We start from the raw sequence: 22,232 nt of genomic DNA on the forward strand, positions 1-22,232 counted from the left end.
TTGTAGTGGAGATGAGTGGTACCCCGTGGGGTCTTCTGCTGTTGTAGCCCATCCGCCTCAAGGTTGTGCGTGTTGTGGCTTCACAAATGCTTTGCTGCATACCTCGGTTGTAACGAGTGGTTATTTCAGGCAAAGTTGCTCTTCTATCAGCTTGAATCACTTGGCCCATTCTCCTCTGACCTCTAGCATCAACAAGGCATTTTTGCCCACAGGACTGCCGCATACTGGATGTTTTTCCCTTTTCACACCATTCTTTGTAAACCCTAGAAATGGTTGTGCGTGAAAATCCCAGTAACTGAGCAGATTGTGAAATACTCCCCGTCTGGCACCAACAACCATGCCACGCTCAAAATTGCTTAAATCACCTTTCTTTCCCATTCTGACATTCAGTTTGGAGTTCAGGAGATTGTCTTGACAAGGACCACACCCCTAAATGCATTGAAGCAAATGCCATGTGATTGGTTGATTAGATAATTGCATTAATGAGAAATTGGAACAGGTGTTCCTAATAATCCTTTAGGTGAGTGTATATATTTTAGTCGTGCACCTGGATTCAAAACTTTGTTTGGATGTGAATTTCTATGATCTGTGATTTTGTAATTTACACATTTTTACTTGACATACATGCTCTACTAAATACTAAAATGTTATTCTGTTAGGTTGTTGTGGGATCAACCAACTCCATTTTTAAATGTTAGAGTTGGCTGTCCCACCAGAGATTATTTAGCAGAGATGCGCCAATTCTATTAAAATGAATGGGAAAAATTTGAACTCAACCAAGGAGCTCTGAGCCCAATTGTCCAAGGATTTTGACAAAAAGAGTCAATCACCTTTTTAACAGTTAAAAGAGCCAATACCCTTTCAGAATCGGACATCGCCTGTCAATCAACTCACTAATGTACATTAGCTATACAAGTTGGGAATTATTATTTATTATTTTTTTTTTAGCATAGAAGAGTTAAAAAAATATCACAATTTATGATTCCAGTGTTGTCAGATATCATTGCTGATTTGAAATATATTCTTTGATTGTAATCTTGACCGACCAGTTTTGAGAATTTGGTCTTTCTGCACTGCATTGGCATGACTGGAAATAGCCTCCCGAGAGCATTCCAAAGATGGCTGACAGTGGACTGACTTGCTAGAAAGACAGTACGTTTCAGGTTTTGGGCTAAACTTCGTAATATGTAGAAAGCATACATTATTTTGAATATTAAGTCACCAGAATAAAAATGTTGTCCTATTACATTTATTTAATACGTTGTCCTTTGGTATTCATCATGTCAGCAAAAAGTTTAGGGCAAATAGGGCAAAGAATTAAAATGCACACAGAAAAAAACAGGAACAACGATTTGTTGATGAAGGTTTTTGAATTGTACTGTAACTATTAGGTCTGCGATCCTGGCCTTCTGAATTTATAGATAAAAAAAAAAAAATGCATGGAGAATCACGTACATTCAGTTTTACTCATCCCAACTGTCAAGCGCGTAGATTCTAATCTAGTTATTATATAGTATATCATATATTATCCTGTATAGTATATTATGTATATAATATAGTTATACTATATCTATATAATATCTAATCGACTGTGAGTTTGTCATAAGACAAAAAAACTAATGCCACCCCCCCTCTGTTGCACAAGTTGGTATTGCCCAACTAATACAGCAATCTCACCTAACAGAACTCTTCATTGCTGCTGCTTGACTGGGAGAGCACAGAGTTTAACTACTTACAAGATGAAGAGAAGCGCTGCCCAGCAGACAGTTTTGCATTTCTGGGCAAATAAGATGGACAGTAAATGAAATAAATCATGTACTCAAAAGGAGGTAGGATAGTATTGTGTAATTTAGCTAATGACACTATCACCATATCCAGATACTTCACTGGTGTGTAGTCCCATACATCAGTATAAATTAACAAGTTAGCAAAAAAACAACTTAGAGTTATGTTTGTTATAAGCAACATGGAAGCCCCTTTTGTGTTGCGTCACGTCATGATGGACTGTTGTAGTCCTCTGGCTTGTGGTTTCTGAAGTGAGGCGAAGCTTCGACGCTTCCGGTGTGTGAACATCCATACACTTCCAATTTATTTTTTACTTTCCACATTTTTCCTCCACTTTTACTGTAGTATGTGTTCATCTTTAGTGGAAATGGTTTGGACATGTTGTTGTTATCAGATCAAAGGTGAATAAAGCAGAAGGGTAGACCAGTCAGAACAGGGGCGTGCACAGGCATTTTGGGGGGCAAGGGCTCAAGTGGAAAAAAGGGTACTTATAATTATCTATTTAAAAAAAAAATAATAATAAATACATATATATATAACAAAACATTAAATATATTAACACAACTCTGACTTCCTTATCAATTTATTTTAATTTCCTCACCCTCACACTATTGTTTCATATTCCACAGATTTCTTCAAAATATTGAGATTTTGGTCTATTTTGCTTCCATGTCATCTTTTACTCTAATGGAAAGAAAACTTCCCAAATACACATTTAGATGGTGTTTCTTTCAAGTCTACTACCCTCTGTCTGCTTGCATCTGTAGATTTCTTCTAAATTAACAAAACAAGCAAATCTGCATATTTAAACATAACATTTCAGGGGAAAAGACTTTTGATGTAAGTTATTAACTGGGGAAGTTCTGTGGTGATATGCTTTTAGTTATTTAGTTTATCCTATTCACCTGCTACCCCTTGACAAATGTACGCAAATTAGCGCATTTTAAGTAGATAACGCCTAATTTGCATATCAATGTGGCGATTGTGATGACGTTATTAGACACAAATGTTACTGTATTCACATGTAGTGTCTCCATTAAGTACAGTACATTTGCCTGTATGGCCATAATACATTGCCTTAGCTAAACTTTCTAACTTATTACATTAGCTATAGCTCATGAGTCATGCATGTCAGCAAGACACAAGTTAACTATATTTTTCTTTTTAAAATATAAAAAAGCACCCCAGAAAAAAGGGCACATTTTCTCAATGAAAAAAAAAGGGCAGGTGCTCAATCTCCCTTTGATGTCTATTTGTGGATGTGCCTGAGTCAGAATAGAAAGAGGAGGAACAGCTGATCAGGTAAAGATGCCATTCATGAAATAAAATACTGAGGCAAATAAACACAATTAACAAGATGTGATCAAGTCAAGTCCTTTTTAATGTGGTATTTTTCACAATATAATTTCAAAAACCACTTTACAGAACGTAATGCCTGACTTAATGTCAAATCATGTTTTAAAGTATCCAGTCACAGCTCTTGAACATTAAGTTTAAGTTTATATAAAAGTGTCCTCTCAAATGAGTAGTTGTTTAATCTGGTTTAAGTGGATATATCCCAGTGAGGGACAGGATGAGGACGGCAGCCAGACAGGCATTTCAGATGAGCAGGTAAGAATTAAACATTTCTAATAGGGAAGAATGTTTGATGTTACAGAATCTACAAAAGTGTACACCATGAAAGTGGCGTTTTATTTAATGAGATGTATTTGGCTTGTACGGATAAGATGTATTTGGATGTGTTTGGGCAGTTCTTTGACAGTGTTTCTTGTCATGTCAGTTTCAGGGTGAACCTAGTAGCTATTAGGGATCAGCTTAGCACACCGGAAGGGACCGAGAACGATTTGAAGATTCAGATATCCCCATTGCTTCTGTAAAGGGTTTTTAGTATTTTAAGCCAAGGCTCTTTAAAAGTATGTCATAATAGCAATCAAATAAAGGCTGAAGGCTATTAATTACAAATGTTTCTTAAATTATTTAAGAAAATGATATAAAATGCGTACATGAACAGCTGTGTGCACCACTGATAATATGTTTATTTAAATCAACTAACACAATTCAGTCCATTTGTTTTTGGCTTTGCGTTTTGTGAATCTGGCTGCACTAAACGCTGCTGTGGTGTAAATCATTCCGTAGGCTCTGCATCACATCAGCATATGACTGTGGCAAAGGGAGGATGTTAGGCGCCCAGTTGCCATGACGACAGGAAGGGGACGATGTAGCGACTGTGGAGCGCGCCGTGACATCGAGAGCGCGCGGCGGAGGCTCACAGTGCTGGCGGGGGTTTCAGAAGCGCAGAATTATTGAGGCCGGTCTGGAAAGCGATAGAGGCACGGAAGCGGACGAGTGAGCATTTGGCCGGACGCCTTTGCATTATTCGTGACATTGTTGATAACAAATCCGCTCCAGCGCCGAGTGGTCGGTGAGTGTTTATAAATGGAATATTTCCTTTGAGTGCCGCTGACTTTGCTGTAGATAAGAAGACGTCGCGCAATGCAACACTGCTCGTAAATATGAATACAGACGCATGGTGGACTGTGCTCTATATTTAACGGCTCTCTCATACAGTTTTCTGGACGTTTTGCTGGGCACCGATTTTTTGCATTTGGAATAAGAATTTAGGACTTTTATGTGGCTATTAGAAACATAGAAATAGATTAATGTAATTACGCCTGGCCTGGCTTTTGCATGAGAGAGAGAGAGAGAGAGAGAGAGCGCGTGCAGGTGAGTGGCTATAATTTGATCTATAGAAAGTGCTTATGAAAATAATGAGGATTTATGGTCGTGCACATGATATGCAAACAATAATTATAGAAATAAATAATTTCGAAATATTTTGTCACAAAATGTTACATATGTTGCTTGATGTTTTGTGCAAACAACTTTTTGTATTCTTAGAAATTCATCTATTTTATAGATTGAGAAGATTAATACGAGTTGTGTGCATAATTAATTTTATCAGTATTATTTTTATTTGCATAGCAGAGCTTTCTGTCTATTGTCTGCAATGATTACAGAGAGGACTGATGAAGAATACTGCATATTTATGGCATGACATTTTTATTTACTATCCACCTTTTTAAAGAAATGAATTACAAATATTTGTGTGATTCTATATTAAAATATAAAAGATTCTAATACATCATAATATTGTTAGAGAAATAAATATACACTTATTTTAGTTTTTGTTTTTTTCTGTAATTTTAATTTTTTTTAAAATTTATTTTAGTTTTAGGAAAATGTATAAACTGATTATTATGAGTTTCTTGTCCAAAATAAATAAATAAATAAATAAAAACAAATACATAAATTATAAACCATAACTTAATGTTTACAAGCTCTGTACTCTGAGGTATAGAGTTCAAAGGGACACCTAAAAAAAGAGGGATGAGAGAAGAGCAAAGAAGGGGAAGCGTCTGTCAGGCCAGGCGCCACAGCTGGAGGGGGAGGGGAGGAAAGTGAATCAAGGTTGGGGGAGGGGGACTGACTGAGAGAGAGAGAGAGAGAGAGAGAGAGAGAGAGTTGTAGAGCAGAGGATAGAGACGATGCTTTTATGTGGCTCAGTGTCTATTTCCTCCACACTCACAGTGTGCACAGTGTAGGTTACCTTACATCATCATCATCATCATCATCATGCTATTGTTCTTTACATAATTCATACCAGGCCAGTTTGTTCAGAATCCCATATATTTGGGATTTATGAGTATGTTTGTCCAGTATTTGCCCATTAAATATGGTATTTTGGTATGCAGTATGGGTTATGTTTTTTGTGCTTAATATTTATCAATTTTTGATAGCACTTCATCTTGTCTGGGTCAGTGTGATGTCTCCAAGAACAGCTGCTAGTTTGCTGGTTGCATGACAGGTTGCATTGTTTGGGCTGTGGACATGCATAGTTTTGACCTCTAGTGCTGTTGTTCTCAGATGTATTGATGTTTATTCATATTCAAACTATTTTAGGTTAACTTGCTGTAGTTTTACAATGTTCATGGTACTGTGGATTTAAATACGCATTTAACAAATAATACAAATTAACTATACATCCTAACTGGGTAATTATTTTGTGGAGCTTCTTGTAGTTGCATATTGTTTTTGCTATTACTCTAATAATGAATAAAAGTACCGTAATAGGGGCCAGGGTAGCTCAGCGTGTATTGACGCTGTCTACCACCCCTGAAGTCGTGAGTTCGTATCCAGGGTGTGCTGAGTGACTCCAGCCAGATCTCCTAAGCAGCCAAATTGGCCTTGTTGCTAGGGAGGGTAGAGTCACATGGGGTAACCTCCTTGTGATTGCTATAATGTGGTTCTTGCTCTTGGTGTGGCGCGTGGTGTGTTGTGATTGGATGCCACAGAGAATAGCGTGAAGCCTTCACACATGCTATGTCTCCACAGAAACACGCTCAACAAGCCATGTGATAAGATGCGTGGATTGACTGTCTCAGACACGGAGGCAACTGAGATTCGTCCTCCACCACCAGGATTGTTGGTGACGAGTCACCACGCCACCACGAGGACCTAGAGCGCATTGGGAATTGGGCATTCCAAATTGGGGAGAAAAGTACCATAATATTAACTTAACAGTGTTTCAGAATTTCATACTGTCTCCACAAATCTGTGTGTGTGTTGGAGAGTTAGATGATGAGATAATGGTTGGGTATTATATAAGTTGTGGTTTTGTGTTTTAGTTTCTTTTTATAACATAGTTATACTGTAGTTCTGCAATTGTCATTAGCAGTAATATAAATCATTAATTTAAATTTACAGACACACTGTCTATAATGGAACCCCTAAAAAAGTTAATTTAAGTTTATTTTGTTTAAACAGACTAATGTGCTTCTTACAAAATTAAAAGCTCTAAGTACAATCTACATGACATGATGTAGATGACATAGAATAGGGAGTCATGTCAGTAATTGACAGTTTAATAGGGTGAATACAAGTCAAAGTGAGACTCAATCCTGTATATTTTTCCATTAAATATAGCAATAAATTAATCCTAACCTAGAATGGGATAATATTTTCTGTTATTTTAAAAACTATGCCAATGAAAGATAATAAAAAAGTGTCCCAATTTACCTTTATTGTCCTTACTTTTGCTTTTTACTTTCAATCAGAAGTTGTCTAGATGTTTGCACTGTACTAAAATGAATAATATTAATGTAAATACACTGTAAAACATTTCTTGTGCTGTTTGTTCTCTCTCTCAGGTCTGATGAGTTTTCCTGCTGCTGTATCAGTTCAGTCAGGGGGTGGAGAGATGCAATCACCTGGGGCCATTAGCCACTCCTTCCTCCCGCCCCCCAGTGGAAAAATTCCAGGTCGCAAGAGGGGTCGCCCACCCTTGAAAAGGCACCCGGAATATCAGAGTCACTATCCAGAATCCCTCCCACCCATTAAAGTGCCTAAGAAGAGAGGGAGGAAGCCTGGTTTTAAGGTCAATATATATGAGAATGTTTGTGTCTGCTTTTTTGTAGGCCACAAATATAAGGCTTTTCCCTTTGTCATTATGTTTGCCTTGAATGCACTGAAAGCCATTTGGGTTAAATCATCTCTCTGCCAAATGCATAAATGTAAATGTCATTGAGTGATACATTTGAATAGTCTAGAACAAATTGTGTGCATGTGATACTTAGGACTGTTTAGGCAGAAGAACAGACCAGACTAAGGTTTTGTGTGTGTCTGTATATGGGTACTGTAGGTCCGTGCACAGGTCTGGTGGTGACTGTGAAGAAGGCAATGATAGAGTGTGTTGCATTTTGACCGATGTATCTGCAGTGTGCTGCTGTTGAGTTATTTTTAGCCATATGTGCCAGAGCACACACACCTCATAATGTTGCTGCTGCTGAGTTAAAGATCAACACACCACCATAGTCTGTGTGTGTGTGTGTGTGTTAGCATGTTAGCATGGATGGAGCACGATACATTCATGCTTCCCCAAACCAGATGGCTATTGCTTTTCTTAGCAACCTAATGTTAGGGACAAAACATGTTTTACACCATTTTATGATTCATCAAAAGCGTTGTTTTATTATCCTTAATATCAGGATATCTTTTAGCCATATTATGTACATATCTTTAATGATCAAAAAACCCAAAAAATTGTTAATAGCTAGATATCTTAGTCTTGTATGAATGCAGCAATGAATTCACTAAATGACCTTTATGTGTGTGTACACGCACGTGATTGATATGATAACCAAAGCAACGTTTTAGCTTTTGCAGCTGTAAACAAGAGACTTGGAGACCATTTTAACCTGTTTAGTGTTAGCTTTTTTTGACCAAAGTAATATTAGGGACTGGAGACATAATATCACCCAACCATTATCTGCGATATTCCTAAGGCAATTGTTCATAGCAACTATGATAAGAGAGACAGACTGGCATCAGAATATGATAATGAGTCACGACACATACTTTAGCTTTAGACACATACTTTCCAGCAACACATTTCAGACAAGCTGTCAGTGTCCAAAAGAGAGTGGTGTCACTGTCTTTACAACTAGTTGTTCAGTTCAGTTCTGCACACATGGAGTGAATTTGGTTGTAGAATGTAGCTGTCACTCCAGTAAATTACAGAACTCTGTTTGTTCAGAACAAGATTAAACACTCGGAAGAGGAGTATAATTTTATGAGATGTTTTTATGTAGTGGACAGTATAAATGGAGTTTTTATTTATCTCATATAGTAATATAACTATGCTTTTCGATTGCAGCTGAAGTCTCGTTTGATGACACCCTTGGCCATCTCCCCTCCCAGTAGCACCCCAGAGCCAGACATGAGCTCCATTCCCCAGGATGCTGCCACTGTCCCACACTCAGCCACGCCACAGGTCCTCACAGGTAAAACACACACACACACACACACACACACACACACACACACACACACACACACACACACACACACACACACACACACACACACACACACGTTGGTCTACCTATCATTATGAGGACTTTCCATAGACATAATGACTTTTATACTGTACAAACTATAGATTCTATCCTCTAAACCTAACACAACCCCTAAACCTAACCCTTACAGAAAACCTTCTGCATTTTTATATTTTCAATAAAACATTGTTTAGTATGATTTTTAAGCGATTTGAATTATGGGGACACTAAAAAATCCTCATAAATCACATTTATAGCATAATAACCTTGTAATTACCAGTTTGTAACTTACAAAATTATCCTCGTAAATCACAAAAACACGCACACACACACACACACACACACACACACACACACACACACACACACACACACACACACACACACAGCTCTAACTAGTAAGGGACCAATAAGATGTGAAATATAGAGCAATATAGAGAAATAGACTGTCCTCAGAGGAGCCACATAATGACTCAATCCCATATCATTCTGTTTTTTACTGGTCAGTGGGGACTGTAACTCGACTCATATATCCGAATTATGATAACTGTTATTATGTCAACATGATATGATGGGATTTGTGTCTCGAGGTTAGAGAGGACCAAGATAGATATTTTTCTTCTGTTGTTTAAAGGGTTAGTTCTGCCAAAAATGGAAATTCTTGCGAGCCGGAGCCAGTAGCATTTTATCTCGAGCCGCGAGACCAAAATCGATCTGCATTCCCACCATCAGGCCAAAAGCCCTGCAGCATTGCTCTAAAACCTGCACTTAGTACACCGCTTTAGAGTAAACATCACACACCCCACCCATTTCACAAGCCAAACCAAATACGCATGTTATATATTTATCTCAAATATCAAGAACACTGGCATGCACAGAACGGGGGCTCCTTTCATTCACAAATCTAAAGGTGACCATTTAAGCGGAGGTGCCTTTAAGAGCACGCAGATATATGCGCCCCCCCACCCCCCAACAACTATTGCCGCACCCTGCCGCTCAACTATTTGACCAGATTTCTCTTCACACTCAGCCCATGTCCTGTCGCACCTGCCCCTGCTAAGATCTGTGCACATCTCTGTTCTAGAATATGCATATCGATGACTTTAAGACATTACAGATATTACAGCTTCCTTTTCTGTTAAAGCATGATTTTCTGTAAAGCTAAATTGGGTTGCTAGAAGACGTCTCTGGAGACAGTCAAAGGCCCTGTAAAGCAAACGGGAGCATTGCAGTTTTCATTGTTTAAACATCATCTTCTGAGTATCTGGCAATGGAATGCCTTTATTGTCAGAGAGAGGAGATATCAAGTAGGAATATTCCACAACTGCCTTGAATGGAAGGCAGCACGAGTATCTCACTAAACTCCGCCGTTGACAATGACCACGCCTTAGTCCCCAGTTGGCCTTGTTTGGCCCAAGGGTAATTGGCAGGCCACAGGCGCTTGGGCGTTGGCCCCGAGGAGGCATGATGAAGCCCTGAAAGTGACAGTGGGAACGCAATTGGCCCTGGCACGCATTAGCATGCCCTCATAATGCCCAACAGTGAAAACGCAGCTGATGTAAGTGTATGGTGACTGAGGCTAAAATCTTGCTTAACTTTGCGTTCCATGGAAGAAAGAAAGTCATATAAGTAGATTTAGAACAACATAAGTGTGAGTAAACAATGACATAATTTTCATTTTTTTGCAGTACTGTCCCTTTAAAACAACAATAATCACAACAACTGTTTGAATTGTTTACTTCAATTTTACTTTAGTCTGTTTTGTTTCATTTGTATTCATGCTTCAACCTTATCTAGCCTTACAGAAAGCACTTTACAACAAACTTCTCCCTTTCATGTGTTTCTTAATTGTGATTCTTTAATTAAAATATTTAATGCAAAATGCATAAATTTCATAATCTGCATTCAACATCAGATGCGTCAAAACAAACACACACACACACACACACACACACACACACACTCTCTCTTTGAGGTCAGGACCCTGTGGTCCGAAGGGCTACCCTCTGAACTGGCAATTACATCCATCACTAGAGAAGAGGGAAAGGAAGAGAGAGAAAGAAAGAGTAGTTACATCACTTATTTTAAAGTTGAATAGCTATGAATGTCTCCGGGGACATTAATGAAGAGACCTGACATCTCTTGGCTAGGAGACATTATCTTCCAATTTCTCCACATTGCAATGGAGAGTTCAAATCTGTTCCTCTAAATTAATCAGAATGGATTTATTTGACCGAAATACATTTCGTAAATACAAAGAGAATATGATCCAAAGAAGAACATTGCGTTCAATTTCAATTCTGTCAATCAAATACAATGGAGACATTACTGAATTTCCAATAATCCATCTCAATGCACCTGTCTGGTTCTCCAGGACCATGCTGATTTGGGTCTACTTTAAACAGTTGTGAAGGTATAGCTGAACATGTTCTTGTGTTCTTAAAGCTTAATCCATTTACTGTGGGGAGCAGTAACTGAACAAGAGGCTTTTGTCTGCCTTCCAGGTTTGTAGACTTTAAATCTGTGTGTAGTGGAAAAGTCATGGTTTCATTTAGTCACACTCTAATATCATAAAAGGGGAATTCCACCTTTTTTTAAAGGCAGAGGCTATTTGTACTAAAAAGAAACAAAAAGCATCTTCTTTGCAATAAGTGCAAATATCGTTAGATGCTATTTGCACTCTAGTGCAAATAGTGGCAGATACTCATACACCCCTGTTTAAATAGTAACATACAGTATAGTGACATCACTGCAGCATTTGTATTATGTTTATTTGGAGTCCAACAGACACCCTACACCAACCCCTAACCCTACCTTACAAAAATTAACCATGGTTTACTATAGTAACCATAGTATGACCATGGTATTTTCTAGTAAAATCATGGTAACTTCAAAATTAACAACATGTTACTGTAGTAACACCATGGTTAGTAAATCAGAACTATATAGTTTCCACCAAAACACATGGTTACTACAATATTACTACAGTAAAACCATGGTTCATTTTATCCACATCAAATCCTTCTTTCAACTCCCAGATCTTCACTGTGACCAAATCACTGTGAGGAATCTCTTTTATTTATTACTATAAGTAGTATTATAGGAAATATTATGAGTAGAGACATGGGAAAAAATATGTCAAGGGGTGGGATACAAATCCGGATCTACAGCATGACAACACATACACATACCGATGTTACACCCAGAGCTGCTACAGCTGCACATGGGTGCACAGTTTGTCATAAAATCCTGTGTTTTCACCAGACTATTGGAGCGGGTTAGATATTTAGTAGATTAAGAGATTAGATAATTAAGTGACTATTTGCATTAAGCAGTTTAATGTCTCTGCCCCATTGTGAAACATTCAGATATACCCACCTTCATTTGATCAGCAGCTGACCCCAAATAAAGCTGTCGTGGCTATCTTGAGTTTGGTCTGAGCAGTGGTGTTAGTGTAAATAGCCTCTGCCAACAAGATGGGCTATTTGCATTTAGTGTAAATAGACACTCCGTATTTCGCATCAATGTTCATTATATACAGCTTTACACTAATGTCTGTATATCAATGCAGCATTTTGGTTCTTTAGTTCTTTAAAAAAGGACATTTGATAAGGCAGAACTATGACAGTGTTTAGTGGGGTATTTTCCAAACATGTACTGCCTTCCTAATAAGTTCAAATCACTTTACGTATTCACACGCTTATATTCCATTGTGTGTATAATTTGTGGGAAATGTCTGTTGTGTGGGTCGCAGAGGAAATTGTTTCTGCTGCTGGTGAGGGTCATGATCCTAATGACCTGAGGTCATTATTAGCAGGTCTGGTGTTTCAGCTGTATGCGTCTGCGTGTTCACATGGCTAGTTGGAATACACATTTGTGTACTCACAGTTAAATCTCATAATGCCCTTCCTTAGTGTGCTGTCTGTAAACCTACATGTCTGGTATGTCAGTTATCTTGCTATCAATTATCTATTTTTAGCTATGTGTGTCATATCACCCATTTTTGGAAACAGTCCTCCCCCGCTCCCCGTTCATTGTAGACTTTATTCTGCTACACACTCACACATGCACATGCTACTTCTTTCTATTATTTTTGCCCATGGGCAGCATTGGGAGTGTTGTGTGTGTGTGTGTGTGTGTGTGTTTGTCTGACTCCTGGCCATGGCGCTTGGGTATGACAGACGACGAAGGAAATCCCTCAGCATGGCAGTCTGTCAGATTAAAGCATCCACATGCTGTAGACGAGTGAGTCAGGGCAGTGAGGACAGATTGTGTGGGAGGAGGAGGGAGGGGGGATTCCTACACACACACACACACTGCTCTCTCTGGCTCACCTTTTATCTCTGTTATATTCCTTTGGCAAGATATATAAAAGCTGTATTGTGTTTCTTGTAATTGATCCCTTGTTTTATTTTCCTCATTTGTAAGTAATATTGGATAAATTAATAAATGAAAATGAAAACATACAGCTCTGGTTTGGCTCGATAACTGGAGCAGATTTTTAGATTTGAGTTGTAACAGGTTTATCACAAAAGTTATTGCTGACATTAAGGTGCGAAGATTAAAATTGCTGTGTCATATTTGAAAGATTTTGTTGTGGTTGTACTGTGAAACTGAATTAAAGTGCAAAAGCAAATATGTGTTATAAGTTTGTGTCTATCATTTGTATTTCTGTGAATTCCAATTTACAAATTTGGGACTTTGTCTGCCACTTCAAATTCAGAACATGAACGTTTGTGATTATTATCTTAAAGTTAAAATTTCTAAATCTAAATATTTATTGTCATTTTCTGAAGTTCTTAGATTCAAATCTACAAGCTCTTGAGTTTTTCTACAATTTCACCTCCATAGATTTGTGTAGTGCAGTGTTTTTGCATATGTTTCATGAGGGACTGCATAGGAGTTTCTTTAATATTCTTTGTATTTCTTGTGATTGAAGTCTTATGGTGACCAGTGCCTAGCCTGTACATCGTTTATTTTTAATTAGACTTTAAAATAAGATTTAATCACAGTGCAATTTAATCACTTCAATTGCAGATAAGCAAGAATTGAAATGCAAAGGATGTAGCACTATTGATTCTTCACAAATACAAAGCTGTCACAGAAGATGGGATTTTCTTTTTTCTTTTTCTTTTCTCCTGTTCAGCCCTCTCCTCCTCTTTTCTTTTATGGGTTCCAAAACATTTGAGAGCATTTCTTAGATATGAAATGCAGTTCTCCCTTCATGACCTCCAGAAACCATTTATAAATGTGGTCTCAAATATTTGAAGATTCCTTCCCAAATATTTAAGTGAAGGATTTAAATGTGACACCACAAGCCATTTTTAGTGTCAATAAGGAAGACGTGCACTGTGTGTCAATATGTGTATGTTTGTGTGTGTAAATGCCCATTTACACATTGCCTTTATATATAATGGTTTATATTGATGCAGTATCATATATGTTTTTAATTATGCTTATGTAACACTGTATGTAATTGTATTTATAGATTTATTGTCAGAGTTATTAAATCTGCTATGCTTTCCAAGTTACTTATTACTTATTATTGTGCTAATTAACAGTTAGCTGTATCAATTTAAGCATGGCATGAGGCACTGCAACCAAAACAAAATAACTCCATTCCCAATTAATAAGATAAGTAAAAGCAAGAGCAGAACAAATGCAGAGAATTACCCTACATGCAGGCGTAGGCAGCAGCGCAATTAACTGCAGTTATACTGTGCTTTTTTTTTTCTGCTCTAACCTAATCAGACTTTGCCCTTAAGATGAACTGTTAAAAATATGTACAAATACTGCAGTTTTATGTTTTGCCTATTCAATTATAAAGGTGTGCTCTAAGCAAATGTAGGATTTTCCTTATTATACATCTCTCTCTCTCTCTGTCTCTCTCTCAACCCAGTTTGTATCTACGTGAATAAGCAGGTGAACACGGGTCCTAACCTGGACAGGCAGAAGGTGCTGCAGTTGCCAGATCATCTAGGTCCGGCGAGGCCTTCTGTTGTGCTGCAGCAGGCAGTACAGGGCTGCATTGACAGTGCATACCAGCAAAAAGCCGTCTTCACTTTGCTCACTGAGGGCTATGGGGGTGAAAAGATATCAGGTTTATTTGCGTGCAAACACACAAATGCATGGCCCATTCTAATTCTCATTCTGCATTCTGATATCCATTTGTAGCTGTTATGTTCATGTCCTTTATATTCAAAATATGGATCCAGATCCAGTGTTAGATTCCAGGTCTTTTTAAAAAAAAAAAAAAAAAAAAAAAAAAAATTATTTCTTCCCTTGTATTGGAATGCCCAATTCCCTAAGTTTTCATGGTGGCTTAGTGTCTCACCTCAATCCAGGTGGTGGACGGTGAATCTCAGTTTCCTCCATGTCTGAGACGTCAATCCGTGCATCTTATCACATGGCTTGTTGAGCATGTTACCGCAGAGACGTAGCGCGTTTGGAGGCCCATGCTATTCTCCATGACATCCATGCACAACTCACCACGGGCCCCACCAAGAGCGAGAACCACATATTATATTGACCACGAGTAGGTTACCCCACGTGACTCTACCCTCCCTAGAAACCAGGCCAATTTGGTTGGTTAGGAGACCTAGCTGGAGTCATTCAGCATGCCATGGATTTGACCTTACAACTCCAGGGGTGGTAGTCAGCATCAGTACTCGCTGAGCTACCCAGGCCCCATTAGTTTCTGGGACTTGAACATTTTTAAATATTTTGTAAAGATGGTCATACTTTTTTTTTTAACAGTGTTACACTACAGTATGTATTGTACATACATAAGTACATACTATTAAATATTTATTAAATTGCTTATATTAAAATGTTTTGGTTATTAACATTATCAATTAAATTAGTCAAGTCATATTTTATTTGGCTTTACAATAAATGTACATATGCCAATATTATTTAGCTATATTGCATGAGTAACACAAGTATTTATGTGAAGTTAGCCAGTCATTATCACAAAAACCCCAACAGGGCAATCAGGACCCGACACAAAGCTTATGACATATATTTGAGATTGTTATACCATGTGAGAAGAAATAGACTCCAGAGTGATACGAGAGGCTTGAAACTAGCATAATGTTAGATTATTATACCATGTAAGAAAGAGGCTCCGGAGTGATACGAAAGGCATGAAACACGCATAATTTAAGAAATTAGATACCAGACTGCTGAATGTTCTTATAAAGTTCACTTTACTTGTCCTGAATTTAAATACTCTTTCTCTGTTCATCAGCCACCTTTGACGGTAAGCAGCATCTGTTGAGCTTGCCAGTGGTAAACAGCGTGGGCTACGTCCTGCGCTTCCTCAAGAAGTTGTGCCGAAACCTGCTGTGTGAGAACCTCTTCAGTGACCAGCCTTTTGCCCCTTCATCATCCCCCTCCTCCTCTTCCTCCTTCCACACTGAAAAGCACTCAGATGGCCAGCCCAAGTCAAGTGTGTACTCATTAAGCTCTTGCATGACCTGTATTCTGTTAGCCTTTGTTTTTAAATGGTACAGATGCATTTCCATGTATACCTACTTTATCTAAATGTGCCGTGGCAAATGTCAATATAGAGTGAATTTTTTTTGGCGATTCTTGTTTGGTCTCTTTTGGTTTGGGTGTTTTGTAATTTGGCCATTTGATTATTGAGACAATACTTTTCCAATCTGCCCTTCTGAAAATGCAGAGGAGGTCTTTAGTACTAGCTGAGCTGTTTAAGTGCCTGCAAAAGGTTGAGTGCCTCTGAGTGGCCTGAGGTTTGAGTGTTTGAGTTCTGTTGGCTCTCTTGTTCCCTCCATGTGCATGTGGTTTTGGAGCTCTAGAGATTAGAGCATTAACCTTACTATGAAGCAATTTCGTGGCTCTTGGCTACACAGAAAAGGCTTCTGTCAAGATTTAATCCCATTTCAATGGTTAACAGGGTTAAGGGAGGAAAACCTACTCATAAGGATGTCTACATTTCTCATGCCACAATTCCAAATCTTGCAAGTAAGTTCTGAATTCTAGGTTGTGGAGTATGCAGGAGACTACTGCGATCTGGCATACTTGCATTTGTACAGCATCACTCCACCACTGTGGTTCAGACACTTGAATTGGCTTCTCTTGCATTTGATCAATTGTTGCTGCCATAATCAACAGAAAATTTACTCAAAAATCTCTATTTAATTTCTAACCAATTTCCATCCTATTTTCTGAGGATGGTAACAGCATGATGTTAATTGTGCCAGACAAATAGTGCTCACTTTTGTGAATAAGGTGCTCCAATAAGCCTAATTTACATAGAAAAGAGGAGTGTTTGCACTGAAAAAAATGACATTACATTAAATACTCATGTTGTAGTGCTATTTCAGCACATTTGGTGCTTTGTTAAACTGGATTGTGGGTGGTTAGAGACAAGATGCATGTTTTACTGCTGTTTAGGAAATGTGCCTTTGTAATTTTGACCATGCAGGCCTATGGACATTTCAAGAAAACAATTTGAAACCACAGCCAAATTAAGCCTTTAAATTTATTATTTCCCCAAAATTATGATCTTTTTGTGCAGCAAACTCGATGGTGGATGACTACCATGGAGATTCAATGGACCCTAAGCGCTATTCTGTTGACCCCAGTGATTCTGCCTTTGGTGCGATGTCCTTGCCATACACAGCTACCAAACCTTCTTATGGTTTTCGTTCTGGCTCCGCTTACTCTTCTGGAGGTGTTTGCAGGCAGGCAGCCAGTCCCAGCACATTCCAGGAAGGAAATAAAAGTGGTAAGAAAAAGGAAATTGCTACTTACAGAAATCTGCTCAAAAGCAGCAATAGATTCCTTAAAATATAAATTTCTGGTAATTCTCTTTGTATATGCAATGATTATAAGATACAGGTGGTATATTTAGAGAATCAGAACACTGTAAACTAAATGTTACAGTGATATATTGCTTGACAACCAGCCTTTTCACCCTCTAAGTGTAAATACCATAAGTTTATTTGTCTGAAAAATGGGGGCCATTCGTGTTTACCATCTCTATTGCATATACAATGATAAATGGCAAGGTATTTCTAGCTTCAACCAAAACTGTAATCCTTGCTTTAGTCTCTGAATCTGTCTTCTCTGTCTAGCCTACAGTCCATGCCCAGAGGGAGGGGAGGCAAAGCCCCCACCAAGTAAGGACCCCTCCAGGTGGAGTGTTGATGAGGTGGTGTGGTTTATCAAGGATGCAGACCCTCAAGCGCTGGGCCCACACGTGGATCTCTTTAGAAAGCATGTGAGTTTGGCAAACAAACACCATGTGTAGAACATGTTGTATTAACCCTGTGTAGATAATGTGCAGAAGGTTCAATTTAGAATCAGTTGATGAAATAACCTCCAAGCTGAACAATATTAAATGGGCTACACTCCAAATGTTTGTACAGTCATATTTAGATCAGAACAAATGCAAAGTATTAATTGAATAGCACTAAACAGATTACATTTAAATTACTCTTGCAAGTAAGGCTCCACAATTAATTGAATTAAAAACAAAATAGTGTTTTTGACTTGTTTTGTGACAAAAGGGATCACATGCTAGTTTGTAGATTTCAAATACATGACAGCTGCTGTATAAATATGATTTTATGCCTTTGCTCTTAGTCTTGAAATCTAAGCAACGGAAATATTCAAGTCACAATATTTGTCAAAATGTACACAGTATGATTTTTGGCCAAATTGTGCAGCCCTACTTCTAATATATATATATAAAACAAACATTCCAAAGTCCTGTATATTTGTACTGTAAAACATTGTTTCATGTGTATATAGTAAGCATTCCTTTGTGGACACTGTGATTACTTCTTCAGGAGATTGATGGGGATGCTCTCCTTCTTCTGAAGAGTGATATGATCATGAAGTACCTGGGACTCAAACTGGGCCCTGCTCTCAAGCTCTGCTACCACATCGACAAGCTAAAACAGAACAAGTTCTGACCTGTCTTTGACACATCATACCCCCTATCCACACAAACACTTATGGATTCTCTCACAGTATTTACTCTCATGACAACAGTCCCCCCCTTTATGTACAGGATGTTTTGTCCTCTGGTCATTCAAAGACAGGCACCAGATCTTCTCTAACATTTCACCAACCACAGGATTTCCTTGTGCTAATATAAAGTGTTCGAACATTTAATTGGTCAACTGACATTGGATCACTGCTCTAATCGAAAAGCTGCATTCTGAGATTTTAGTTCTCCTTAAGCAAGTGATCAGTTTTAGTTTGAGTTTTAAGTGTTAATCACAAATATTCAAACGGATGTAATTGGAACAAATGTATTAGATTACAAACAAACTCATTCATATTTTCCAGAGGCATGGACACATGGTCTAAAACCATATGAACTTCAGCCACCTGCTGGTGAAGTGGAATCATTGCAACTCCATTAAACTAACCTTCATTGTAACCAGGTACCGTTCAGCTTTTATTTTCAGAGAGCAGCTACTTCAAAGGCCAACAGTGTGGGAGATCAGTTACAATCAGAGTTTTGCATTCTACAGTCACATCTTTTGATTGAACAGATACGCACACAGTCTGAACCAGCAAATCACAGGCACAAATGCAACTTGGCTCAGCAATGGACCAGTCACATCAAGTGTTTGAAGTCCACCCAAGTCAGAACTTAACAGGATGTGCTACAAGGAATGTATTGCTATGTTCATGAACAACAGTGCATTAAAAACACAGTAATGCACACCAGGTGCTCAACCATCAAGTGAAATTGTACAAAAACAACAATACTTTACATACAGTGAACTGGAACACTGATACTGTATGTTTCGCACAGTGGACCAAATGCATGGAAAACAACAACAGAGAGGTCTCATTACTTGGAGGATTTTGTCATTTAACCTTCTCACTCACAAAGGAAAAGCCCTAAATGGAACAGTTGCTCAGATACCACAAAAACATTTACAGATCATTGCAAAATGTACAGATTATTTTTTTAAGTTGTGTAAATTGTCATGTTTTTAGATGAACATTTTCACTGTGCATATTATACTTGGTTTAAATTGATTGCCTTTCATAAACTTAGAGTACTTAGGTGAACACAAGATGAGGTAATTTAGATGTGCTTTGACGTTATTATTTTACTGTTACAGCCATATTTCAATGTTTCAAAGTCACTACAGCTTGGCCTCGAACACCATACAAATTTGCAAGAGAGACATATAAGGACATTTAAGTGGCATTCAGAATACTGTGTTATTTTTCAGAAAAGAAAACTTAAGTTTGATCTGATGATGTCATCTCCTTAAGTGGATTACACCCAAGTGTACAACTTTTCTGTCCGTGCAATCATGTGTAAATATTATAATTTATGTTGAAGTCACAGATACAATCTACAAATTAAAAGTTTCAAAAGGAGTACATTAAAACTATTTAGATCCATTTATCTGATGCATACAGTATGTTCAACATTTACATGTAATCAGCTACCAGTTAGCTTTGCTGTGCTAGACTTCATTGTTGTACATTCTGCCTCTTAAAGCAACTGCTATGCTAACTTGTGCATCTGTACAGAATCATTGTCTATAATTCTACATTATAATTAATTAATAATATATTATTATTATTATTATTATTATAATTCCCCATGTTGGAGCAGTTTGTAATAGTGCTTTCAATTTAAAATGTGCAAGTGAAGAATCAGCAACATTTTTGGCACCAGAACATTATAAATGGAATGAAACCGTAAAATCTGGTGTTGCTTAATGAATTCTCTTAAGGTTCTATGGAATTCGAAAGAATGATCCAGATTAATTACCCCAAGGCTCATGTTATGAATACAAGTGGTATTAGCTTTAAAGCAGACAGTTTTTTGATTTACAATCATGTAGTCAATCAGTGGGAATATCTTGTTGTTTCAAAAGCCCTTTAACAGAGTAATAGCAACACAAGCACTCCTTTCTCTGGCTACACTTAATGTTATTTCTAGTAGGAAGCCTTGACATTTCCATAATAATCTTTAATTATTTTGGGACAGCTTATGCCCTCATGCAGATATTTTGCTGACATAGGCAGGCTCAGAAGCTCCTGGCTAGATATTACCAATGATTGTGTCAGAAATATGAGTGAGGTTTTTAGGATATTATGCTCTTCCGTTCTGCTATGGTTTAAGCTTTTTTGTATGTGTGTGAGTATGTTAGGCTTGTATGTTTGCCTCCACATCATTCCTTGCCATTTCTTGTTCCATTAATTTAATATAAATTAATGGAAAATGTAAGTGTACATTTATAAATGCTGCTCTTGATGATAGTCCCATGCAAAATAGTCCCCTGTTGTTTTAGAGAGACATTTGTTAACTGAAGAGTTTTAATGAAAAAATGTGTGTATAAATACACAACTAGATGGGGACTGCAACATGGACCATTCATGTTGGTGCTACAATATGACTGTGTATTTAACTAATAATGATTTTATGCAAACATTCTTATGGTTGGTTTGCTTTATTTCTTCAGTTTGGCTTCAGTGTTGTGACTCTTGTGACTAAGGACAGGCTCTGCATTGCGTGTCTGTTTGTTAGATTAATAATATAGAGCATTATGAAAGAGACTGAATAAAGCATAATGAACACCCTATACTGAACTCTAACTGTATTTGTAGTTCTATATATTGCTATATCACTAAATAGATTGCTGTTTGTACTTCTTGCTCTTGTGCAGACAGAAACAACTCAGTGCTAGCCAGAACCCATATACAAATGTTACATCGTGTACAAGGCCATTCTTAAACAATTCAAATAAAGTATTTTCTGCACTTGAGAGAATGCAGAGAATATTCTAACACCTTTCTAATTTAATTCTTCAAATCTCAAAAGTACAGTGTGCCATGGCCATGATGAGGTATTATTATTTTCTCCAAGATTTAAGATAATAAAAAAACATGGCAACTCTTGTCCTTGTTTCTTTCCATGTCTCATTGTTCAAAATAATTTAGTCAAAAATCTACACAATTTAAAGTTTGTATTTAAAGGCAAACCTAATCGTTTCAGGCCCTTCTGATAAGACAGAGAAATAAGCTATTTGTTTCTTATATGAGATAAGTATGAAAGAACGTACTTAAGTTAGGCCTTGAATATCAGGATGCAGACCATTTTGCATTCATTTTTTTAGCTTTACTGTGATAGTGTGCTTCATGGACCTATCCTGTGTTGCTGTGTTAACTGATTTCTAGATATAGGTGGCACTGTTGTATCTTAAATGTGCCATAAGTCTAATATACCATTTCACCCTCATCTCTGTGTAAACTGATTTCCACAAAACACCCCTTGTGTGTTTTGCTAAAGCTTAGTAATCACTGAAAAAAACAAGTTGCACTACTGTATATTAAATATCTGCAATTTGAGAAATGTAATTAACACAGTAGTTAACATGGACAAAAAATGAATAATACTTTTACAGCATTGATTCATTTTGGTTTATGTTAATTTCTACATATACTATAAATTGTTTTTACATTTCAAAGTTGTAAACATTAACATTGCATATGTTACTTAATGGAATATACCGTAAACTTATATGAACAAACAATGAACACTAG

The 22,232-nt window shown here is 37.5% G+C and overlaps 1 protein-coding gene across 2 annotated transcripts in view; it reads left to right on the forward strand.

The window, feature by feature from the left end:
* Nucleotides 1–21,575, forward strand: part of LOC127623859 (sex comb on midleg-like protein 4) — a 40,347-nt gene extending 18,772 nt beyond the window's left edge. For both annotated transcript variants that reach the window (XM_052098430.1, XM_052098431.1), the window contains 7 exons: nucleotides 6,993–7,219; nucleotides 8,498–8,624; nucleotides 14,578–14,778; nucleotides 15,928–16,128; nucleotides 17,221–17,430; nucleotides 17,780–17,925; nucleotides 18,497–21,575. In XM_052098430.1, coding sequence (XP_051954390.1) covers nucleotides 6,993–7,219; nucleotides 8,498–8,624; nucleotides 14,578–14,778; nucleotides 15,928–16,128; nucleotides 17,221–17,430; nucleotides 17,780–17,925; nucleotides 18,497–18,622 — 1,238 coding nt within the window. In that variant the 3' untranslated portion in view covers nucleotides 18,623–21,575. The remainder of the gene's footprint in view (nucleotides 1–6,992; nucleotides 7,220–8,497; nucleotides 8,625–14,577; nucleotides 14,779–15,927; nucleotides 16,129–17,220; nucleotides 17,431–17,779; nucleotides 17,926–18,496) is intronic.
* Nucleotides 21,576–22,232: the final 657 nt, after the last annotated feature.

This window comes from Xyrauchen texanus, chromosome 30, assembly GCF_025860055.1.
Source record: "Xyrauchen texanus isolate HMW12.3.18 chromosome 30, RBS_HiC_50CHRs, whole genome shotgun sequence".
Lineage (NCBI taxonomy): Eukaryota > Metazoa > Chordata > Actinopteri > Cypriniformes > Catostomidae > Xyrauchen > Xyrauchen texanus.